We start from the raw sequence: 18,861 nt of genomic DNA, 5'->3' as shown, positions 1-18,861 counted from the left end.
GGATAGATTTACGGCGTACAGCCTGTTTAAGCAAAGAAGAGACTGACGATGCATGAGTACTGGAATAGAGCTAGAATTCAACGCCGACCCAGAAATCGAGCGAACCTTTCGCAGAAGAGCACGTCAAAACCGTACTAGGCGTAGAAGAAATATGGCGAACAACAATGAGAGGCCCGAGGGGAATCAGGGAATGAATCGGCCGCCGCAAGACCCAGTCGTTCTGGCCGCTAACCGCAACATTCCCATGAGGAACTATGCAACGTCCAATTTATACGACTTCTCGTCGGGTATCGCAAGGCCTACAGTAGAGGAGAACGCCAAATTCGAAATTAAGTCTGTCATGCTCCAAATGATTCAGAATGCGGGTCAGTTTGGAGGTTTGCAAGAAGATGACCCGCATGCACATCTGACTAGTTTTGGAGAGATGTGCAACACATTCTCCATCCCTGGCGTGACTCCAGAAGGTATTAGACTATATGTTTTTCCATACATACCTAGAGACAAAGCAGAGAGGTGGGCTCATTCGTTGGAGCCAAATGAGATAAATTCGTGGGATTAGTTGGTTGAATGGTTCATGAAGAAATTCTTCCCTCCTGCTGTCAACACAAGAAGACAACGGGAAGTGTTAAATTTTGAGCAAACAGAAAACGAAACTCTAAACACTACATGGGTGCGATTTCGACAATAGGTGAAAAACTGTCCGCATATCGGGATTCCCGATTGCGTCCTTATGGAAATTTTTATAACGGCTTAGACAGAGCAACATAAGCAGTTGTAGACGCCTCCGCGGCAAGAGGATTTATGGATAAAACGTACACTGAAGCAAAAGTCATTCTAGATCGCATCTCGCGAAATACGGATGTCTGGGTTGATGACGGATATGGAGGAAGAGGCCCAAAATGAAGGAAAACAGAGAGCGCCATTGTAGTAGCTGATACAATGACCACACTAGCCGCCCAGATGGCTGCAGTCACCTCGCTCCTCCAAAGAATGGCTATAAACCAAGGAACTCTCTCAGGGTGCAGCGCAAGCCAATGCACTAACGCAAGTGGCAGTAATAAGCTATATACAATGCGAAGGGGGTTACACAGTAGAAGTCTGCCTGTCAAATCAACAATCAGTATACTCTATCCATAACAACCCATTCAGCAACACGTATAACCCAGATTGGAGGAATCATCCCAACTTCAGTTGGGGAAGGAACAACGACCAGGAAGGCCAGAGAAATATGCAAACCAATCATTCCGGGAATAGAGGATATCCTCTAGGTTTTCACCACCAGGGTCAAGGTCAAAGTAATTATCAGAACAGGCAATCGCACAACCAACCCTCTTCATCTAACACCTCATCCAAATCGTCGTCCTTGGAAGAATTGCTCAAACAATACATAGAAAAGAACGATGCGATCATGCAATTGCAAGCATCTTCCATCAAGACTTTGGAGGTACAGGTCGGGCAGATTGCGGTTGAACTTAGAAATAGAACACCTGGTACACTGCCCAACAACTCGAAAGCACCTGGACCAAGTGGGAAGAAGCAATGTCAAGTGGTGACATTGGGCAGGCAAGCCTGATCATCTGCGGGGATGCGTTTGCAGTAACATTGAAAACCCTTTTTAAACAACATCCATATCAACTATCTTTACTGCTTTATTACCGCTTTATTATTGCTTTAGTGAATTAGTTTCCCTGCCTATTTGAATTTATTTCCATTTCAGTCTCAGCTTGCGTTGATTTTAATTCCCTGTTGAATGAATGATTTAAGTGAACACCGCAATGTCTTATCATTATGGTTTTGGGATAAGCATTGCGATGTTGGTGATACAATGCAATGTCAGGTATGCATTGCATCAACGGGTGTATCTCTGTCTCTTATACACATCTAGATGTGTATAAGAGACAGCAGGTATGCATTGCATCAACGGGTGTATCTTGCGTTAATAGATATACATTGTGCCCAAGATGCATTGCGTTGATGGGTGTATCTTGCGTTGATAGATATACATTGCTCCCGCCCTCCAAATATGCATTGTGTTGATGGATGGTTGCGTTAATAGATATACATTGCACCCATCCTCCTAAAATGATAAAAAAAATGATAAAATATTCGCGGAGAAGGTAATCGAATGATCGTTTCAACTTCCGAGGTGAATTATTACATAGTAGACGAAATGATGTCCTTTCATGCTATGTCATAATGGGGAGGGGGGCAGTAGGCTTTTTGGATTAGCAAAGCCTGCCAGCGCACTACCGATTGCATTGGGCCCATCAAGGCCCAACCTATAAATCCTCCCCCCCCCCCCCTCGCCTCGTTTGGAAGTTCATTTGTATTCTTTTTTGTGAAAACCCTACCAAAAACCCTCTGCATACCTTGACCGTCGTCCGCTCTTTCTTCAAAGAAAAACAATTTACCACTATCTTCTTTCCCTTCACAGAACCTATGGCCGGAGAGTCGTCACATTCCTTTTCCCAACCATTATCCCCTTCCCATGCCCCAGTCCACGCCCGGGAGGCAGCTTTCCTCGCCGCCAGCCGCCGCCTCGTCGTTCAGCCTAAGCCAACTCCCAGAATCGCCGAAAAACCCAGGCGAAAACCTTCTGTGTCTGCAACACCGTCCACCCACCGAGATGGGTTGAGCATGGAGAGTGCCCCTAGCACCAGACCTGAGGTGGCTCTCCCATTACCTTCAATCGAGAGTGAGTAGAAGAGAAAAGACGATAAGGAGGTGTTTGGGAGCATTCTGAGTCATTTGGAGAAGGAAGAGGGGTTGTTAGAGGTAGGAATAGTAAACCAAACCTTATCGTCGGAGGATGAGTTAGCTTTAGCTTCGCGGGGGATGGCCCTCACCATCTCGGATCCTAAGGAGACAAAAGTTGAGCTTGAAGGCTCTGATACCATTAAGGGTCGAGATTGAGTGCTACTTATAGAATTGCTATTAGGCCTTCTGCCTACTAGCAAATTCGATAAGATTTTGACACGCGTCCCAACAAATTAAGATTACATGATTGAAAAATTCCAAATGTGGCGGACAGGACAGGACCCCTGACTGGCAAAATATCTTTTGGAATCTTTCATTTTGAAAAGAAAAGATCACGATAAGATTTTGTCGGTGGGACAGGACCCCACTTGACCTTATCTTATCTTAAAAGGAAAAGAAATAAAACAATAATTCAGTAAAGCAATAATACAAATAGTAAAGCAATAAAGATAGATGAGATATGTCTGCAATATTTTCAAGCACGCCTGATAAGATCTTCAAGTGATAACTATTGATGATGTCACCCAGTTTCTCCTGAATGGCCTAGATTGGAACGATTATTACATATATCTACCGTATCAACTCTTTTGGGACTACGATCCAGGGTCTTACTTCTTCGGCTACTCCGCCTACTTTGATTGCCCAACGTAATCCTTATGAGTTAATGGGATATTATAGTCATTTCACTTATAATGATCCGTCCGAGCTTTCCAATCTTTAGCTAACTGCTGTGGCCGATGGTTGGTTAGTCCACTTTAGGAAAATACTTTTTCCATCATCTTCGTCTCAAATGTAGGTCTCCCATAAATGGCGATGATAATTGCAAACTAATTACATACCTATGTACAAAAGCGATTTAAATAATTTACATAAATTTAAATAATAATTTGAGTAACCATTTTTAGACTAATTTGGTTATGAGTCTAAAAACGGGTCATTGATGTCGTAATCGGCGAAGGGGTCGTAGTAATCTTCATCGTCTTCGACTTCATTATTTACAGATGCAAAGGAATTTGCATCTTCTTGAGTTTCGTTAGGGTCTGATAATTGCTTGACAACTGTATTGAGGACTGAAGTAAAATCAGCATGTGATCCTACTCCAGCTAAAGAACTCATAATTGAATTTTTTGTCAAAGTGAATTGTTCATCTTCTTGTCGAGATAGATCCTGTAGATGAACATTGGCTTTGAACCAATCCTTCAGCTTTGACGCTTCTAGGTTCCCACCACTTGATCCTTAATGCCTTGCTTAAGACTTTGAAGTTTCCGTCCTAATTGGAAATTCCAACAAAAGATCTATGGAATTTGAAAGTATAGTGCAAACCTAAACGTCTTTGAAAGAGAATACGCATAGATGCTAGTTTGAAAGAGATGGTAAGACCTTTGGACTTCCACGGGAAAGATTCCTTCAGATAGTCCAAAGTAGTTCCACCATGATTGAAACCAATTCGGGAAGTGCATTTTTTAAACTTGCTTACAGAATGTCACAAACCAGGAACGGTTGTAAGCTTGAAACCAAAAAATATTATACCATGTTCGCACATAGTCACAGTATGTATACGTTTGTGGTTCGAAAGGTTTCGAAAATTTCTATGCTACAAAAATCCCTTGATTCCAATAGGATGGTGTTAGCACTTTGAAAATTCTCAACTTTGAGTATACAATTTTTAAGGGATCTGAACGATCCGGTACATGAGTAATTTCTACGGACTTGGTGTCTACCAAGATAAATTCGTAGAAGGTTCTCGTTTTTGAAATATCTTCAGGAAGATAATTGAATCCATGAGGAAATATTTGAGAATAGACTTCCTGAATGGATGGTCCATCGAATTCTGGCTCGATCGCTAGATCGACCATTGTTGTCTTTGTGAAGTATCCCGAAATTGGTGGGCTTGGATGGAAAACCTTTGGCTTCACCACTTGGGAAGCTGTTGATGGATTTTTTGGGATTAAGGTTGAAGAAGACCTCGTAGGTTTCTTATTTGAACTGCTTACTCCCGAACGTCGTAACAGTGTTTTTTAGGGTTGTGGAGGCAGGCTTAATGAGCCTGACTGTATCGACAGTGCCTTTTGGGCACTACCTTGACGTCTTTTGAACACGACTTCAAAGTCGGTGTCCATGGCGTAGTTATCTGCACTCATGGGAGGTGGTACAGAAGATTGAGACACGAGTTGTTTGCCTTTTGAACTACTAGCCTTTGAAGGGCTAGCTTGGATGTTCTGCGACGGTGGAGGCTGCCTTGGTGACCACGGACAGCCAGGGGGTTCCATGGGCTTGAATTTATTGGGGAGATGTCTTTCTTTTCTAGGAAGATTTTTGCTTGAGAGGTGTTCTCTGCTTAGGTAGTCTGCAAGAGAGTTTTTTGCGCCTTTTATAGGCTCAATTTTGAAATCAAAGCAGGATAAGATTTCCTGCCATCTTGCAAAGATTTTCTTTGACACAAGATTCTTCACATCTTTTTCAAAGATGTATTTACTGGCCTTTGAATCTGTTCTCACCAGAAAATCTTTGTTGATAAGATCTCCTTGGAACTTTTGAACGCAATTTACTATTGCGAGAATCTCCTTTTTCAAAGTGGAATAGTTCTTTTGAGTATCGTTCCAGACTCCAAAATAATAATAGACTATTGTTTCTTTTCCGTTAATTTCTTGCTTGAAGATGCCGCCGTAACCAATGTCAGATGCATCGGTTTCCACAATTGGATAAGCTTTTTCATCCATTAACGACAGGCATGGGATGCCTTTTGCTAAAGTTTTTATTGATTGGACTGCTCGAGTATGCTCGTCCGTCCATGGTTTTGGATTCTTTTTCAATCTGTCATAAAGGGGGAGATAGATGATACGGAGATCTCTAATAAAGTCTCCAATATAATTTACACACCCAAGAAAGCGCTGGAGCTATGTCTTATCTTGAATAGTGTCTGGAAACTTATCCACGAAGTCTAGCAATCATTGGATTGGTTTGATTATTCCTTGATTAATATCATAACCAAGAAATCTAATTTTTGTTTGAAACAATTTGATCTTAGGTAAAGATATCACAAGACCATTTGTCTTAATGATGTTGAAAAACACTTGCAAGTGCTTAAAGTGTTGTTCAACTATGTTTGAGAATACCAAGACATCATCGATATAGACGATGGTGAAATCCTGATATTTGTTGAATATGTCATTCATGACATTTTGGAACTCCGAAGGAGTATTCTTTAATCCAAAGGGCATGACATTCCATTGGTATTGCCCAAAGGGGACGTTGAAAGCTATTTTATATCTATCCTTTGTAGATACTTGGATTTGCCAAAATCCAGACTTCATATCGAACTTTGAGAAAACCTTGGCCAAGGTTTTTCTTTTTAATAAATCTTGTCGATTAGGAATTGGATACCTAATCCATTTGAGAGCCTTGTTAAGGGGCTTATAATCGATTACCAATCTTGGAACTCCTCGTTCCTTCTCGGCTTAATTATTGACGTAAAAGGCCGCACATGACCATGGGCTTTTTGATGGGCTAATAAGCCCTTTTTCAGAGGAGCTTATCTCTGCTTTGCAGATTTTGATTAGGTCTTTCGACATTTGAATGGACCTGTCCTTTGTGGGAATTTGCGTTTCGTCAAATCCATCAACATATGGGAGCTCGACTATATGTTTTTTGTGAGCCCAAAATGCATTTGGAATGTCCGAACAAATTTCGGCTTCCATTTCCTTCAGCAAATGCTGGATTTTCTTCTGGACCGAAGGTCTAGTAATTTGGTTAGCAACCTTCTTGTTCTGAATGTCATCTTGAAAGAACTCGATTTGCTTTTCTTTCTTAGAAATCCTATTGATAAACTGCTGGATTTCTTCTTCAATATTTGAAATGTACTTAGGAGTTATCGAATGATAGAACTCAAAAGTCATTATTTTTCCAAATTTCTGAGATGATAATCCTTTCTCAGAAACATGAAAAGGGTATAATTGAGTAAGGAAGGGTGTTCCCAAGATAACTTCCTCTGATAAGTCTTTGACTAAGAGAAAGGTGTTAACGAAACACACATCTCCTTTGCAAATGTATGCCTTTGGCAATTTATAATTATGTGAAGTCTATGGTTGTTAGCTCCTCTCAGGGCTTCCATTATTTTTTCAAAATACCTTGGTGGTATTAATCCTTCTCGAATGACGTTTACTTCAGAATCCAGTAAGGCAACTGCTTCGAACTTGAAATCCTGGACCTTAATAGTGACCTTAGATAACCATTTTTAGTTGTAGACTTTACTGATATAGTTAATTCCTTCTATATCATCCTTTTGAACTCCTGAAGTTTCTCCTGGAGAAATTACGTTTGCGGATTGCTGTTGGAAATTACTGAATGGATTTTCCAGAATTGATAGTCGTTGTTTATTGATTGCAACTTCCCTTTTAAGTTTCTTGACTTCCATGTGGCGGTTAGAAGCTCTTGCGGGTTCTTGAAATGATTCATTATTAACCCGATTGAGTATTTCTTGAAAGGAATAATGAATTGGTTCCAAGACTTGAGGCTTCGAACTTTGTCCTTCTAGAGACTCCCAGAGTTTTATGAGGACTGTTTTCCGAGATATTTCATCGGGAAGCCCTTCTATCAGATCAAGTAGGTGTTCCTAATCTCTGGTTAGAACATTTATACATCCAGTGCAAGTGACAACTTCTTCAGAAAATTACGAGGAATCGAAAGAGTATCCTTCAGAGGAGGAATCTCCAATAACCTCATTGATTATTCCCTTGGAAGATGATTCTTCTGAAATGGAGATTTCATCTTCAGACCGGATGGCAAAGAGAAGAGATTGTTTTAAGTCATTGTTAATCTCTAGGTTGTTGATCTTCTTTATCAAGGGGCACTTATTAGCATAGTGTCCCTGTCTGTTGCATCGAAAACAAGTGGTTCCTTTCTTCTTGGAATACTTCTTGTTTCTATTGTAGTATTTCCTCTTTCGAGAGTTCTCCTCGTGTTTTGTTCTCCGACCTTTGCTGTAAGGTTTCTTTGAAAATTTCTTTTTTTCTTTGAAGGCGATAGGTCTTGTTCAACACCATATTGTTTGCAAAAGGTCCCTAGTTCTTTTCGATAATCTGCATCTTTGATGATTCTTTGATTATGCTTGTTGTCTTTATAAAGACTTAAGCATAAGGCTTGAATGTTACTGGTATTGTCTCCATAAGTGAGAGAATTCCAGTTGATTTGATTTCCTTCAAAGATTTCCGACATCTTCTGATAGATTTTTTCAGCAATATAAGAAGGTAATCCTTCTACGAACTTTCGTTTCCAGATTTCGTCTCCACAAGATGTAAGGTTGTAAGACGTGCCATAAAAAGGTCTTTGTACCATTTGAAATCGATCATTTTCCTGTAGCGCATCTTGAGAAGCGCTTCAGTGGCTTGTTGCTGTAGATGATTGTTTGTCCTACACAATGTTTCATTGTAGTGTATACTAATGAGTTAACCATATCTGGTTCATTTTGCATTATCTCCACTATTCTTGCTCCTGGATTTCCTTCTTGCTTTACCATAACCGTTTTTGTGGTAGTTAGGATAGTCTGCCTTTCTTGTTCAGAAAGTTGATTGTGCCACCAGCTTCTCAAATTTCCTGTGAATCCTGAAACCGGAATGTGAACTGTGCTTAAGACAGTTTTTCTAGTGCTATATGTGGTAACAGCTAGAAGCATCTCTTAGAAGATGTTCATCATTTGCTGATCGGAGCATCCGTCTATATTCCAACTTATAACAGAGGTTCCATCATAAGTCTTTTGATCTGGACGAAAATCATCCCATCCTAGATTTGGAGGAGAGGGCTTTGCGTAATGATTCTTCATTTCCGTATTATAAGAGACCACGGGAAGGATTTTTGTATAAGATGTAGAAGTCTCTTTGGATCTTCTTATCATATTAACAGCTTTGGAGACTTCAGTCTTCTTTGAAGAATCTGCTTCTCCTTTGTCAATCTTGAATACTGATAATTTCTTATTAATCTCAGCTAAAAGTTCCTCTGGATTTCCTTTTAGGTCTCCAATGGGAAAGGTATTTGGTTGGAAGATTGGTCGATTTGGATCAATCTTTGGTATACCCTTGAGGCTTGAACTTGGGGTAGCCTTTTGATCTTTTATGTTCTCAATTGTTTGAGAAAGGGTTGTTAACATCTTGTTTGAATAATTCAATTGATGCTGGATGTTTTTGATTTCTCATACTCTAACCTTCGAAACCTTTTCTTCATCGATGGTTTTGTATGGAGAGGATACCATTTTGATGGTTGGGACTACCGGGTGAGGAAAATAGGATTCTTCCTCAGAAGGATAATCTGTAGCTATCTCTTTTCCACTAGTCGTAATCCAAGTGGGACTTTTTTTTTAGAGTGAGACAGCGACGTTCTGTTGCTTCATCTCTTTCTTTCATTCTTTTGAAGAAATCTCCTTTTAGAATGAAAGCTCCTCTAGTCTCCTTGGATTGAGATATATAAAGATCTATATATTGACTGTACTTTCGCTCGTATCTTTGCTCACTAAATATGATATGTCTTCTTAGACTTTCAAGGATAAGAGAGACTTCTGATTCAAATTTCTTAGAATGTCAGTTTAAGATCATGATTAAAAGCCATATCTTTGAAGACAATTTGATCTTAGGTAAAGATACCACAAGACCATTTGTCTTAATGATGTTGAAAAACACTTGCAAGTACTTAAAGTGTTGTTCAACTGGGTTTAAGAATACCAAGATATCAGAAAGAAATAAATAAAATTTCTTAAAATGTATGAAACACTAATATATTCAAAATATATGACATTTATGAAATATATGGTACACAATTTTGTGTAAAATTCCCTTTATCTAAAAGGTTAAATTTCCATTTCCATACTTCGAAAGATTGAAGCTAACAAATATGAATCGTGGCTCTAATCTCCAAATTTATTTTTCATTCAAGCATAAGCAACCTATTTCTTCTTTTAAGATTTTAAGTTCATCAATGTGAGATTGTTCAACAATTTTCCCTAATTTCTATTTAAATATATTGAAAAACCAAAACTTTTCTCGTTTGAGTCCTATTACTACAAGACTAAAGTCACATAATAGAAAATTAGTAATATCTATATAAGAGAAAATTCAGGCCCAACAATTTATGTTGTCACTTTAGTGCTTGAATTTAAAGAGCAATTATCTCCCATGATAGAACAAATTACCTTCTTATGAATGTAACACTTTTTTCTATAAGATCCAATGTAAGGTAAACCAAGCTTCAATGAATTTTAATTGGAGCAACGTGTTGATAAAAAAAAGTAAGATCCAATATGGAGAAGAGACAATATACTAATTTGTGGTCATTCAAGTAATCATATCCCTTCTACAAATTAGTTAATATTTGAAAAAACTCAACTATTAATGAAGGAATGCAACCCATGGAAGTGAAATGATGCAATTTTTTCATCGCAGAGTCACAACGCTTTGGATGTGAATGGATGCAACTATCATGGAAGAGTCACATATCATTAATTCCAAGATGTATTGTTTACACTATTCTTTAGTTTCTTTTGGAAGACAAAAGTTATAAAGTTAGATATATTATTGAGATGATCAGAAACTCATCATGCGTCCACTTGACAGTATTTTCATGTTTAGGTAACTAGCTCTTCGCAGTGGTCGAGCAGGCTTGCAAGAAAGATATTTGCACACTAGTATAGTGTTACATGCACAACACGTTCTTATACTTAAAATAGGGTTCATATGAAGTTGAAACAAAATAGTTCCCATACCTCTTCGGTAAGACGAATCCCTTTAATTTATACACTCCCTCATCGTCTTACTATGAGGGTCATACACATAAAATTAGATAGAGGTTGCACTTGGGTTCATTGTATAATTTTCTCACATGACACCACAAGAGTGTGGTATGTGGACGGTGAACCCTTAAGCTTCCAGATCTTGCCCAGAAGGACCACAAGACACACGCACGCACATATCAAATCCAAAAATGCGAATAAGGTGGTAAGTTTAGAGAGAAGGCAGAGAGAAAATTCTAGAGAGATAAATGGGGGTGGATACATCAGGATTCCAACCACAATTACAAAGGGATTGAAAATGATCCTAAATACTAAGCCTAGGCCCAATGGGCTTTTACATAAGGAAATAAACCAACACTAATTAACATAATACAAAATATAATTACATCAATATTAAATAGTCTAACATATGGCTCCCTTAGAATCAATGGCAAATTAGAATAAAACATAGGCCTCTTGGTACAAAGACATGAATTTGGCGATTTAGGTTGAATTGCTTGTGACTCTTAGGGCTCTCCTATATGTTCAAAAGGGGTTGCTTATTAAGGCGCTAGAAGGGGAGATTATTCAGCTGGTTTATCTTCCCTTCTTTAGTTGAGAGAAGAGCTGTGTCAACATTTATGGGTGAAATTAGACTCGACGAATATCATTCAGGTTCCGAATAATCCAAATCTCAATCTTTCTAAAACAAACAACATTGTGGATTCCACTATTGTGATTGCCAAAGTGTTTTAGTGAGGTTTCATTTCGGTATTGTAAACACTCTTATAATTTTGCCGTCCATTATCTAAAATGTGTTGTTAATCTTTTTTATTCCCAGGTTCCTTGCTCCAAGATGAAAGGTTGTATTGGGAGGCTGATTATCCAAGCTGCGTATTTTTAATGAGAAATTTTATCGTTAGGTAGTTTCTTGCTTTAATGAGGTATTTTTTCAAAAAAAAAAAAAAAAAAAAAAAAAAAAAAAAAAAAAAAAATGGTCCGCTCAACATAATCCAAAAACGAGTTATGTTAAGTTTTTGTGTTTAATAAAATATAAAGTTGAATGCTAGTGATCGGTTTTCTATTGCTATGTTTGGGAGAGTACGTCCTCGTAGTTCTAAGGTGTCTTGGGCTGGTATTTTGTAGGTGGGGGTGGTATTCCGCATCACTCTTTCTGTGTGTGGTTAGTAGTGAGGGACGGATTGGATACGTATGATTGGTTGAGGAGTTGGGATGTGTTGAGTGTGGGCTTGGGAGAGAGGTGTGATCTAGCGTGTTGCGTCAGTTGGATTCGACGCATCGGGTGGCTGGTTGGGAGGTAGAGTTGAGTTGATTGTGCCGAGTGGAGTCGGGTAAGGGAGTGCGTAGTAAATTTTTCCGTGTTTTCTGGTCTTATCCTATTGGCTTTGTTGGTTTTGTTCTGGTCTTATCCTGTTGGCTTTGTTTTGGTTTTGTTACCTTATCTTTACTTGTGCTTTGTTGCTTTGATGCTTGATCTTGGGCTATGGGATCCTCCTTGTTGTTGAATGAATTGTTCCTTCTTTAAAAGAATTATTTAAGTAATAAAATATAAATTTGAAAGACAGTATTTGCTAATTGTTTGCATCTTTTTCATCACATAAATTACGTTAAACAACAAGCACAATGAAAAAAAAAAAAAAAAAAAAAACCTTAAACTTTGTCATTTGATTATTTTAAAATTATTCATAATATTTTAAAAATTGCAATATTATCCATAGTTGCAATATTATTTTTATTTTTTACAAAAAATTTAACATTACAATTGAAGTAAAAATCCTTTGAAACTTCTAAATGAAAACTAGATCTAAAATGGTGTGTTGTGACCTACATCTTAGGTTTTATTTTATTTTTTATTATTTTTTTTAAATGTGTGGGGAAGGGTAAATATTGGGAAAGAGAGGAAGGATGGGGAAGAGGAAAGAAAGAAATGAAGGAAAAAAATGACCACAAATGGGAGGGAAAAAGAGGAGGGAGAAAAAAAAGAGACAGTATATTTTTGTTATTAAAAAAATAAAATTATATTTAATAAAAAAGTACCACATCAAGTTGCATTAGCTATAGTAGTAATAAAGTGACGGTGATTTGCCCAAATCTCAAAAGTTGAGTTTGAAAATTCATGTAGAAATTAAAATGCTACTAAAAAAAGTATTTTTATAAAGAAAAATAAAGTAGTTTGTAACCATACATGCATGTAACAAACTAACCATAGTTAGACCAAAATCAAAGTTCTTTGGTAAAATTCTTTTCCTTCATGCACAAGACATGGAAGAAACCTATTCATACTCATGTTAATTAATTACTGGATTGCCTTTTCTTTTCATTCGCTCACTAATTTCTCCATTTAGATTTGGACGGTGCAAGACTTCAACTACAACAACAGTTAGAAAGAAAAAGAAAGATACATAAATATATATACATACATACATACATACATATATATATATATAACAAGAGAGTATCCATTGGTTGGCCAAAAGAAGTGAAAGTTTCCATTTCTCCAAACACCAAAAGGATATTAACCTGACCTTTTCATAACAAGAGCTGTTGCTTTTCTTTTTTCTATTAAGAGCAACAGAGTTGGGTTCTCAAAACTTTTTCAAGAGGCATGGAGAAGATGATGAGTTTAAAGCATCTATTCGTGACGACGTTCATTGGGAGCTTGTCGACGTTCATGGTGATTCCGAGCATTACGGACCTAACAATGAGGGCTCTGTGTCCTGGGCAGAATCACTGTTCCCTTGCAATTTATCTCTTCGGTCTTCAGCAGGTGGTATGTGCCAAATATTTTAAAATTTAGTACCACCCATGAACGGTTTAATTTCAGTACTTTTTTTATATGTTTTATTAAGAACAATTTTAAAAAAATTGCATATGAATACTGTATATACTAGCGCTAGTCTTTCAAACAAGTGGTTTCATTCTTCAAGTTTTATTATTATTTTTTTCTTTTTCAACTTTTTGATACCTTTCTTCAAACCTTTGGAATTTGAGACTATCCCCATGTAGGTATTTGTGTGTCATCTATCTTATATTTGTTACATCTCCCTCCAACATTTATGATTTACCTTTATATAAAAATATAGCTAAACTAGAGTCTAAGGGTGTGTTTTGCTTCACGTTTCAAGTGTTTAATTTTTAAAATAATTTTTTTTTTTTTAAAAAAAAATAGGATGTTTGATTGCCACTCAAAATAGTTTTTGAAACACATTTAAAGTGTATTTTAAACTATTTTTACTAAAAGAGTTTAAATAAAAATGATTTTTTTTAAAAATATTTTTTTTTTCTCGAATCACTCCAAATACACACTAACTCAATTGCTTAAAAGTACATATTGCCAACCAAAAGTCAGAATTTCGAACCTTCACACCTGCATGTTGTACTAAAAGAACTATGAAAAATAAGTGTTTTGCCTCTAAGAAAGGACTAAAATGGTCATGAAACTACTATAAGATTTAAGAACTTCCATATACATCTTCCTATAAAAAGAATCTTAGAACCAAAATGGAAACCAAACTTTAATAATTAAAACCATCAGTCAAATATATATCTCCACATTTCTCAGGATGTAAAATTGCAGATTATAGGGCTTGGAGCAATGGTGTCGGCACCAGTAATTGGGAATCTATCAGACAAATATGGAAGGAAAACAATGCTGATTCTCCCTATGACATTTTCAATCATACCACTCAGTAGGTTTAGTGGTAAATCTCAGTTGAGTCATCATAAAATTAAATGACTAGTTATGACATAATATTTGAATAATATTGCAGCCATAATGGCATATAGAAGAACTACCAACTTCTTCTATGCATTCTACATCATGAAAACTCTCACAGACATGGTTTCAGAAGGCACTACAGTTTCACTTACTCTTGCTTATGTGGTATTCAGCTTTACTTTCAACTATATGTACCCTAAAATTCTATCCCCCATCCCATTCTTCCTATATCAGAAGCTATATTCTCCTCTGTTTCATTCTCAGGCAGACAAAACTTCAGAGGAACAAAGGATTTCAGCGTTTGGAATCCTATCTGGGGTCAAATCTGTAGGTTATGTATGTGGAACCTTTTCAGCTCGACTCCTTTCAATTGCTACAGTGTTTCAGGTTTACAAAGGCTTCTTTCTGCCAACATAATAAACTAAAGTATGCTTCCTTTTGGCTACGAATCCAAATCTTGGTTTCTTTGTATCCTTGTGCAGGTGGCAACTTTCATGTCTGTGCTTGCAGTAGTGTACATGATGATTTTTCTCAAGGAAAGTATTCTGGATCGTAATGAGTTGACTCGGCCAATCTTCAACGAAAATATAAGTGGTGATGATGAAAATGGGCCACAATTGACTGCAAGAAACCAGTTATTGACAGGGATCTCTTCTATTAGAGATTTTATCTGCTTAATCACGAGTAGGTAATTTTGATGCCCTTTTCCAATGGATTTTCTTTTCACTTCTAGTTTTCTTCCTTTTTTCTATATTTAATGTTTTCCAACATGACCAACTCTAAATGAAACAATATTCATCTATAGCACAACATTTTCACAAATAGCAAGAGTTTCCTTCTTCAATAGTCTAGCAGAGAAGGGGATGCAAGCATCACTAGCGGTACAGTTCTGAGTCAAGTTTGAAAATGTAGCTTCTATTTTAATTTGATTATTGACCTGTTATTGTATTTCACTCTATAGGTTCATCATAAAATAATAAGTTCGAACAATTTAGCACTTTTTTCCAAATCATCCATTTCCATAAACATCTCACCTTCAGGCTCCAAACTTAGATATATATTCCTCTGATGCAGTTTTTCTTAAAGGCCCGTTTTCACTTTGACAAGAACCAGTTTGCTGACTTGATGATAATTGATGGTATTGCCGGGGCCACTTCACAGGTATCCGAAACTAAAATCTTTTTGCAAGATTGATTATGGTACTTCTCTATTTTGAACTTGTGACCTTATGCAGCTTCTTTTGATGCCCGTTCTGACACCAGCTATAAGACAGGAGAAGTTGCTTTCGATAGGATTGTGGGCGAGCTTTGTAAATGTAGGCACCTAACTCTCAACTCTTATATATTTTAGTTTTACAACACTAGATGGAATACATGGCCCATTTGCCTCTTCCCATCTCCATGATGCTAATGATTACCCATTTCAATGCAGATGCTACTTTACAGCATTGCTTGGTCAGTTTGGGTAATTGAACTCCATTTGAGTAGCTAGATTCTTACCCTGTTTGAAACAAAAATAACCATTGTTCTGCACCTATTGTAGATGATATAGTTATATCTTTCTTTCCCTTCTCCCCACTTACTTTATCAATTGGAACTTATGTAATTTTCACAGGCAAAGTACGTACTTGTTTGATTCTGTTTGGTCTTCCTGCCTGATAGTTATTTTCTAACCTGTCAACTGTTGGTTCTTTAATAACCATAATGATTTGGACATTTGTAGGTTCCTTACGCTTCAAGAGCACTTTCAATTTTTACAGTTATTGTCAGTCCAATAGTAAGTCATCCTTAGCTTGTTTTCTTCAAAAGATTGTCTTTGCTCATGAAAAAAACCCCTTGGCATTCACACAAATCTATGGCTTGCCTAGATATTCAACATTGCATCAAAACAAGTTGGACAGAGTGAGCAGGTCAGTACACTAAGTAAATATAAACTTACTATAATTTTGTTGGTTCAACCCGTGAAAGTTAAAAATTCTTCATCACAAGGGGAAGGCCCAAGGATGCATCTCAGGCATTAATTCCCTTGCCAGTATTGTATCTCCATTACTTTTCAGCCCCTTGATAGGTATATCAATTGTTAAGACAATTGTAAAAGTTTTCACCAAAAAAGATACTTCATTTGTTGACTTCATCAAATCTATTCAGCTCTTTTCCTCTCCAAGGATGCACCATTTGACTTCCCTGGCTTCAGTATTTTGTGCATTGAGCTAACTTCGGTAAGGATACTCAATACCAACTATCGCCATCTTCCTATGTTTAGATTGTAATTAACTATATAAAGGCAAGTCAGACAATATTCCAGCAAAGAAGATTGACAAACCATGATAGAAACGACACTGCACATCTTAGAAAGACTCTCAGCATTAAAGTGTTCATCTTATCTAAAAACAACAAAATTGCATTGGTTGAACACATTCTAGAACTGACAAATCATTTTGATTTGATTCTTTAGATATCAACTTCTCAACACCCCCATCCCAAATCCCTTCATCTAATACTATGGTTTACTTCTAGTGTGCCTATGAACTAACTCCAAATATTGGTCTAGCTCTAAAAGGATGGGTGGCTGTTGCGTTAGTTCTTTAAGATTGTTCTTGTGATTTGATGTTCACTTAAAATATCTTTCTATTTTGCAGTTGGTTGGATTCACTCTAAGCCTGATGATCCAAGTAGATCCCTTCACTTCCATTCAGAAAACCAACAACTTAACTTCCGTTTGATAATCATTTTTGTTTAACTATAGGTAGAAGTAGTGATGGTAAGTCTAATTTTTTGAAAACTAAAAATAGAAAACAGAATTGTTATCAAACGGGTCTTAGGTATTTAGGAAATCACATTTAACACAAATTGGGAAATTCTTACTGGTAAATACTGTAACCTTGAAGTGACAAAAAGACTAAAGATTCCCTTGTATATTATTGCCTTTAAGGAAACTCGAACTCAAAGCAACTACAACAGAAAGTGCGTTGTACAGTAAACATTTATACAGACCTACGTTTACCAATTGTTTTCTTTCCCAACCCCAAAGCAGAAACCAATTAAACTATGTACATATTGATATTATGACCATGTAAATCCTGAGAACATGTAAGATTGGCATTCAAACAAAAAGTTTCGATGTTTCTAGGCACAAAGGTCTAATTATAAGGTGAAATTCGAGATTCTGGAACCCTAATTATGTTGAATCGAGACCATATTTTCTTCGGCAAGCAGACATTAAAAGCTCGAAACAGGAAGAAATACGGACCTGAGGACGGGACTCCATCGCCTAATTGAGGGGGTGAGCAAGACGAATCGCCTAACGAGATACAACTAATTATTGGTTGGTTCGGTTCTAAGTTTGTGAACATCTCTTAATGTTGTTAATTTTTATTTTCAGGTTGTATATTAACGTCTCTTTTGATAGTTGATTGGTGGGGAATTGTCAAAAATAATCCACTCCAGTTTTCATCTTTCACAATTAGCAAACTTATTGAAAACTCGTTTAAGATAGTTTTTTCAGGTCTTTCTCAATCGAGATTGAGTTAAAAACGATAAATGAGTTAAAAACGTTAAAATTTTTCTTCTGTCATGCGTATGATTCATTAATAAACGATTGATTTTACGTTTATGCCTCGAATTAGGCCTCATTTGATAACGATTTGGTTTTTGAGTATTTGTGTTTTAAAATTAAGCTTATAAACATTACTTTCACTTCTCATTTGTTATTTACTTTTTATTAATGGTTTAAAAAATCAAGCTAAATTTTAAAAACTAAAAAATAAATTTTAAACTTTTTTTGTTGTTTTTAGAATTTGGCTAATAATTCAAACATACTTAAAAAACATGCAAAAATTATGGTAAGGAATGAGGAAGAAATAGTCTTAATTTTCAAAAACCGAAAACAAAAACGAATGCCCTGTTTCGTAATCATTTTGTCTTTTGTTTTTTTGTTTTTTTTTTTTTTTTTAATTAAGCCTATGGACACTACTTCTATCATCAAATTGCTTCATTTATTATCTACTTTTCACTAATGGTTTAAAAAGTTCAGCCAAATTTGAGAACTAAAAAAAGTAGCTTTAAAAAAGTTGATTTTGTTTTTAGAATTTTGATAAGAATTCAACCATTGTACTTAAGAAAGATCAAATCATTGTAAGAATGTGGATGATATAGACTAAATTTTCAAAAAAAAAAAATATAAAAAAATCAAATGGTTACCAAAGAGGAGCAGAATGATTACGACTATATTATTTAATATTATGAAATCGGTGTTTTAGAAAACTTCCAATTAGCTTGCTGAACAAGTTTAAGGTCTCAAATTTCATCACGCTCACATTTTGAGATTTCCTCCTCTTTTCACAACTCATCTCTTTGTAAGAAATCACGAAAAATAAGGTATATATTGAAGGATTTTAAATACCCATAGTGGAAGTATATAAATGCAATTGAGACTCAATTTACATTTTACAGAACAATATAAAGCATAGGATAGAAACATTGATTAAAAAAGTCAATTAAGTATGCTACACTGTAAAAATTAGAGGAAATAGGGAATTGGAAGACTTACCCATGATGAACCAAGTATTTGTTGGGATTGGTGTCCTAATTCTCCTGGTGGTCTCGTAGTTTAT

General features: G+C 36.4%; 1 protein-coding gene across 5 annotated transcripts; it reads left to right on the top strand.

Moving 5' to 3' along the window:
- The first annotated feature begins 12,551 nt into the window (after nucleotides 1-12,551).
- LOC120088079 lies at nucleotides 12,552-17,513 on the top strand. 5 transcript variants are annotated; one of them, XM_039045122.1, is made up of 12 exons: nucleotides 12,552-13,301; nucleotides 14,109-14,220; nucleotides 14,302-14,636; nucleotides 14,732-14,937; nucleotides 15,055-15,130; nucleotides 15,324-15,410; nucleotides 15,484-15,564; nucleotides 15,972-16,025; nucleotides 16,117-16,158; nucleotides 16,238-16,316; nucleotides 16,397-16,467; nucleotides 16,888-17,513. In XM_039045122.1, the coding sequence occupies exons 1-12, from the start codon at nucleotides 13,137-13,139 to the stop codon at nucleotides 16,969-16,971; spliced, it is 1,392 nt and encodes a 463-aa protein (XP_038901050.1). In that variant the 5' UTR covers nucleotides 12,552-13,136; the 3' UTR covers nucleotides 16,972-17,513. The 5 variants fall into 5 exon arrangements, 4 of the variants coding, with proteins under 4 accessions (XP_038901050.1, XP_038901051.1, XP_038901052.1 ...); XM_039045123.1 differs by lacking the exon at nucleotides 16,238-16,316 and having other exon boundaries at nucleotides 12,556-13,301; XR_005484819.1 differs by lacking the exons at nucleotides 16,238-16,316; nucleotides 16,397-16,467; nucleotides 16,888-17,513 and having other exon boundaries at nucleotides 12,563-13,301; nucleotides 15,681-16,025; nucleotides 16,117-16,159.
- Nucleotides 17,514-18,861: the final 1,348 nt, after the last annotated feature.

This window comes from Benincasa hispida, chromosome 10 (genome assembly GCF_009727055.1).
Source record: "Benincasa hispida cultivar B227 chromosome 10, ASM972705v1, whole genome shotgun sequence".
NCBI lineage: Eukaryota > Viridiplantae > Streptophyta > Magnoliopsida > Cucurbitales > Cucurbitaceae > Benincasa > Benincasa hispida.
This window is presented reverse-complemented; position numbering and strand designations above follow the sequence as displayed.

What these genes read in the sequence shown, in the direction of transcription:
- LOC120088079 (XM_039045122.1), top strand. Translation starts at nt 13,137, where the DNA reads ATGGAGAAGATGATGAGTTTAAAGCATCTATTCGTGACGACGTTCATT. An exon ending in TCTTCGGTCTTCAGCAGGTG is followed by an intron (nt 13,302 to 14,108) that starts GTATGTGCCAAA and finishes GTAAAATTGCAG; the next exon opens with ATTATAGGGCTTGGAGCAAT. An exon ending in ATCTGCTTAATCACGAGTAG is followed by an intron (nt 14,938 to 15,054) that starts GTAATTTTGATG and finishes ATTCATCTATAG; the next exon opens with CACAACATTTTCACAAATAG.